The sequence below is a fragment of the Apaloderma vittatum genome, unplaced genomic scaffold (assembly GCF_000703405.1).
Source record: "Apaloderma vittatum isolate BGI_N311 unplaced genomic scaffold, ASM70340v1 scaffold29686, whole genome shotgun sequence".
Taxonomy (NCBI): domain Eukaryota; kingdom Metazoa; phylum Chordata; class Aves; order Trogoniformes; family Trogonidae; genus Apaloderma; species Apaloderma vittatum.
In genome coordinates this window covers 1-5,752 of record NW_009720522.1, presented here as the reverse complement: position 1 = coordinate 5,752, position 5,752 = coordinate 1, and the positions used below count along the sequence as shown (strand labels likewise).

The 5,752-nt window shown below is 45.7% G+C and overlaps 1 protein-coding gene across 1 annotated transcript; it reads left to right on the top strand.

The window, feature by feature from the left end:
• Positions 1-1,852: 1,852 nt before the first annotated feature.
• LOC104275168 (cytochrome c oxidase subunit 5A, mitochondrial) lies at positions 1,853-4,190 on the top strand (the record flags this gene model as incomplete). The annotated part of the gene is made up of 3 exons (XM_009871043.1): positions 1,853-1,969; positions 2,733-2,854; positions 4,066-4,190. Coding segments are annotated over 3 exons (353 nt in total), but the record flags the coding sequence as incomplete, so codon positions are not given.
• Positions 4,191-5,752: the final 1,562 nt, after the last annotated feature.

Below are 5,752 nucleotides of genomic sequence, written 5' to 3'. Positions count from 1 at the left end.
AATCTTTTTTTTTTTATCATCTTCTTTCCTTAAATCCTCGAAAACTCTGCTCGCCGTGCCCTTGTGCCCCCGCTGAGCCCAGGCTGCTGGTGGCCCTCGCTTCTGGGCTGCCTGTCCTTCCTTCCCCAGGTCTTGTCTTGCAGAGGCCCCGTTTAACACGGCTGACCCGACACACCTTGGCCGGCAACACCCGGGGAGGGTCGTGTTTCGGTAAATCCAGCACCAGGTTCATCTTTGGCACCCGTGGTTTTGGGCTGGCGTTACATGATGCTATGAAACGGTCCGTGTCAAACGTTACCAGCTTTTACTTTTTTATTTTTGCCCCCCAGCAGTGATTGAAAAATGCATCCTGGAAACCTCAGGTTAAAATTCTTGTGGTCTCTTTTTTTGTTGTTCTTTTTCCTTTTAGTCTAACTGAGTTGTTGCTTTGCTTAAGGCTGATGGTTTTGTTGGGTGTTCACTGTAAATAGACTTTAGGTTTTTTGACCTAAAGGTCAAGGACTTTGATCTTGGCTTTTCTCAAACTGAGATTTGTTGTTCCTCTGTAGGATCTGCTTTGTGCTTGGGAAAAGAGTATTCTCCCCAGAATACCCACTGTCTGAGCACTTTTCACTCCCTGCCTGGGCACAGGAGTGTTTACAGACAAGTGCTTCTGCTCTGAGCCCATGATTTTTGTTGTGCCTTTTTTGCTGTGCCCATGATTTTTTGGAGAAAGCAGGGTCAAAGTTCTGTTTTGGAGCTGGGGAGAGGATGGAGAATCTCCCTACAGAACAGCAGAAGAGCATTCTGATTCTGTCTTGGCCTGTCATTTATTTTTCCCATCCCTAGAAATGAAAATACTTGCGTGGTTTGGGAAGCATTGCACACACCAGAATTGCAGCTGAGATGTTGGACTGTGTTAAATTTTGTTCAGAAACCAGGTTGCATTTGGATCGGGCTATCATTCAGTGAGACTAAAGATATTTCTTGAGGTTGTTGTCCTTCATTCTATTATATTTTAGGTAGAATTAGGCTGCTGCTTCACTGTATGCTGTTCACTATGATCTTCAAAATAGAAAGCTATATCTGGGAAGGATGCAGAAATACTACTCAGTATGGGGTTTCTTTTACGTAAAACTTTATTGTTGGTCAGTGTTGGTCACACTCCAGTGAGAAAGAAAAAGTGACTCGCTCTGTCGGGCTTCCTCTGAAGTGGAGTTTTGGACTGGCAAGGTCATGTCAGCTGTACGACCTCTCTGCAAATATTAGCAAAGTGAAGTTCCCAGCAAGGAAGGAAAGCTGTCTCGAGCGGGCTCTAGATGCTGGAGTTTTACCTCGGATAGATGCGGAGACAGAAGTTATTTATTTATTTATTTGTTTATTTTATCCTTCAACCCTTCAGTAGTCTGTGGGAAGAAATAAATTCTGTCCTGTTGCTTTTGAGAGCCTTTATAGTTGGGCTCATTTTTGCATGGATTCCTAAAACCACTTTAAAACAAACCATCATCAGCTCGGAACTCGTGGAGGAATCAAAAACCCGCAGCCTGTTGCTGTTGAGTTGTCCACCAGAATCAGTCGGTTGGTTGGGAAATCTGCTTTTCCTGGATTACAAAATCAGTTCTGGAGCAGTTTCAGGAATAGGAGGTTGCTCCAGAATAAACCGATGTATTCATCTTGAGCGGGTAACGGTGTAATTAGTGGGGTGTAGGGTCTTATTTCTGGAAGAAATGCCACTGAAAAACTGCTTGGCGTCGCTAAACTCAGTGCACAGACAAGCCCTGTGGTTTTGAGAAGGGTTCAAATGTGGGGACCAGAACATGCTGCTTCAAGGTGTCTGTTTGCTCAAAGTCTCTTCCTTTCTTTTTGCATTCAGCTGTAGTGCATGCCCGCTGCTACTCTCATGGGTCGCAAGAATCAGATGAAGAATTTGATGCTCGCTGGGTGACATATTTCAACAAGCCAGATATTGATGCCTGGGAGCTCAGGAAAGGTATGTTGACTGAAAAGGGAAGAGTAGCTTTGCATGGAGCAAATAGAACTGCTTTGTAGTAGTTCGGTGACCAGAAACTTGTTTTTACTTCGCAGTTGGAGAGGCGAAATAGTGATAAACTGGGTGTTCGGTGTAGGAGAGCTCAGCTCTTAGTTAGTGTATAGCCACACACGTTTTAATTTGGACTTTGACTCAGTGGTGTGGCCCCAACTCACTGTAGGCTGCTTCCTTATCTCCACTTGTTAGTTGCTGTGGAGCTGCCAGCTCCTATTAAACTACCCCAATTAGGGCTTAAAAATGTGTTTGCGTAACAGCCAGAGGGATCATTCCAGCATCACCTGGATGACTTGATGTTGGGCCCTTCCCTTGAAAGGGAAAGGAAGGCAATAGACAGCAGCTCGAGTTCTATTTTCATTACGCCCGTAGGAATGAAGTCATTTGGATTTCGTAATGATTCCGTCACTGACGTGCCCTGGTACAGACACTGACTCCTTTTGGGAGCATGGATGGAGGTGGCCCACTGAGATTTCATGAAATCCATTTAAAATCTCAAAATCTACAGTCGTGAGCGAGAGGGAGAAGAGCAAAAGAAAAGCCTTGGCTGTGTGTCCCAAAATAACAGTGAAAATTGCAATCAGCTTCTAACGGCGACTGGTGTTGTGGTAATACTTAATTTTTTCGTAAGGTGGAGCAAAATACTGCTTAGCAGCTTCTTTTTGGCAACTGATGCCAAGTTCCTCTTGGTGTTTCCCTATATTCACAGGCATAAACACCCTTGTGGGTTATGACCTGGTTCCGGAACCAAAAATCATCGATGCAGCTCTGAGGGCGTGCAGACGGTTAAATGACTTTGCCAGTGCCGTCCGCATCTTAGAAGTCGTAAAGGTGAGTGGAAAGGCAGCTGAGGTGTAACTGCTGCGTTTGCATTGCTGAGAGCCCAGTAGCAGAAGAGTTTTTCTTGGCTTACTGTTAGTGGTGCAAGGGGAAACCACTGTTTCCTGCTGCCAGAATCGATAGCTTCGTTACGAGCACGTGCTTGGTGGCTTGACATAATTATTTTGAGGTGAGAGTGCACAAACAGCACTGCTTTGAGGGTGACATTCTTACATTCATATTTTCTTTTCCTGATGCTGACTCAGGTGGGAAATTCTTGAAGGATTTTTTTTTCTTTACTGGCTTCTTCAAGGACTGAGCTGGCTGGGAGTAGTAACTCGGGAAGCTGCATGGGCTTGAAAAACAGCATAATCCAGCACTTTGAAACCTGAGCCCAGTCTTCACTTACCGGGGAGTTCAAGCGAACGAGGATGGAGGCAGGAGTTCTGTTTCAGTCGTAGCAGCCAGCAGCTATGCTCTTCCAACTGATTTTTTTGTCACAAGCAAGGACTGGCGTGGAGGTCTTCACTTCTAGCTGTCAAATACACTTGCTTCGGACTTTGTCCTACACTCAGTTGCTTCTTAGTTTGCCATTTCTGCTTTCATGTTCTTCAGTAGAATTGAAACTCTTTCAGTGGTTTTGGAGATGTGGCACTAATGGAAAAATCTTTGTATGTTTTTCTCCCTTTTTTTTTTTCTTTTTTAACCCTGTCCTTTTGTCCCCACCATCTAGGGGATAACTCAGTTTATCAGAACCTGGGGACAAGTATATGCTCTTGCTGGAGCTCCACCTAGATATTGCTTAAAGGGTGATGTTTTCTCCCTGGTTTCCAAGCAAGTCAAATTTTCTCAGCTGATCGGATATAATTCTCATTCTGTTTCCTAAGGTGCAAGCAGCCCTTGGGCTGGTTTGCAAACCATCCCTCGCTGGAGGAGCTTGGCTTGGTCCTTAGTTCTGTGTGGTGTGACACACACGTTGCAGGTCACATCAGCTGGACGTTAAGTGAGGGGAAGGGTGCCAAGGCATTAGGAATAATCTGCAAATCCCCCAAAGGGGTGTTCAGCGTTATTCTGGGGTGCTTTGCTGCTGCTGTCAATGGGTAGGAGGACTTAGAGCTGGTTACAAACCTGGTTTACTTGGTTGCAAACCTGAGCGGTGTACGGTGGACCTTCACAACAAGCTTGCTGTCGAAATAACACCATTCATATTCCTTTTCATTTAGGACAAGGCAGGACCTCACAAGGAAATCTATCCTTACGTTATCCAGGAACTTAGACCAACTTTGAGTGAACTGGGCATCTCCACTCCAGAGGAACTGGGCCTGGACAAAGCGTAAACCTTATCGGTAAGGGATGCTGTATCTTCCGAGACTCTTGGCCTGGGTTTCCTGTGCCCTGAAACTCTCCTGGCAGAGACAGAGTCCTCTTGCTTGCCTTCAGCAGTCTGTGAAAGGCTCTGAAGTTTAAGCTTGTTACATGATTGTCTAAATACCTTTGTAACTGCAGGTCTCCTTGAAAAGGTACAAACCCTTTTCCAAGGAAGCGTGGAAGAACAGTGCCCTTGCTTGGGAAGGGAACCGTGCCCAACCTGCCAGACATTCCTAGATAGCACTTGCAGACGGGTATTGAAGCACTTTGTTGGCAGCATGCCGACCTTTGCTCCCCATCTGCTTGTGCCCCAGAAGCATTTTTTGCAAAGTGACAGGGTAATTTCCACTGGAAATGCACAAACTTTGATGACACTCTCACAGTCTAGCCAATTTAGAAAACTGGGAGATGTTAATTACAAGCTCATAGTAGAAAATGGGTCCTGCTGATGGTAATCACCCAACAACCCTGAAGCTTCTTCATGTTACACTTAAAATAGCATCTTTTTCTGTAGTTAACCATTGCTTTGGTGGGCCCCTTGCTTACAGATTAAGCACGTCATTAATGAGGATCTGTCATTAAGCACGGGCAAGACCTAATGTGCTCTAATCCCAGACTAAAATTAACGCCTAAATAAAAATCCTCATGGAAGTGAAGTAAAAGCAGTATCTGAAGTCAGCTTCTTCAGGAGACAGCTGACATCGTATTCTTTTTTTAATATCATGCTTGGAATAGAGATATTGGGTGTCAGACTGCGAAGAGTACTTAATTCCAGATCTTTTAAGTGCCTGCCTTGCTGCTTGCCCTGGGATACATCATATCCTATGGCAAGGGGGTAGCAGGACAGCTGTGCTGGGAATGCAGCAACTGCATTTGGGGGCTGAATATGATTAAACCAGACTTTGAGCGCAAAAGCGACCCACAGAAATTTTCGGGTGCCGGGCTGCTGCCTTAATGGCTTTTCTGTTTTGTTTTGTTGTGTTCCAGGTGTGTGACTTGAGCATTTCACTGATGCTGCCTGCCTGTACGCAGCCGCCCAGAGGCACAAATGTTGAAATATTACCTTATTTGAAACAACTTCTTCCTTTACTGAGTCACGATGTCTGTGGTGTGAAGTTGGACCTAATAAAGGAAAAACTGGTTTGACTGATGTGGTAATGGCGGCTCGTGTGATTATTTCTGTTTGCTTTCCTGGGAAAGAGGAAGAAATGAAGTAAATGTGCTCTTCCCACAGAGCTTATAATCTTTATTTTTCGCTGGGCAAAGCAAGTGCCTTGCTCCACCTTCGGGAAGGGAAGGTGAGGACCTGTCCGGAGGGTGTGGTGACCCACTTGTCCAAAAAAAACTATTTTAATAAAAGGGTTAAAAAGAGAATTTTTCAGGAAGACGGGAGTTCGTTTTTTTCCCCGTTGCGTGGCGGGGGTTGTGCGGGGCAGGATGTCCCGCTGCCCGCCCTCCCCGTCCCTCGCTCCGTCCCGCAGTCCCCGCACCGCATGCGCGGCGGAGGGGCGCGTCACCTCCCCCTCTTCCTATTGGCTGGAG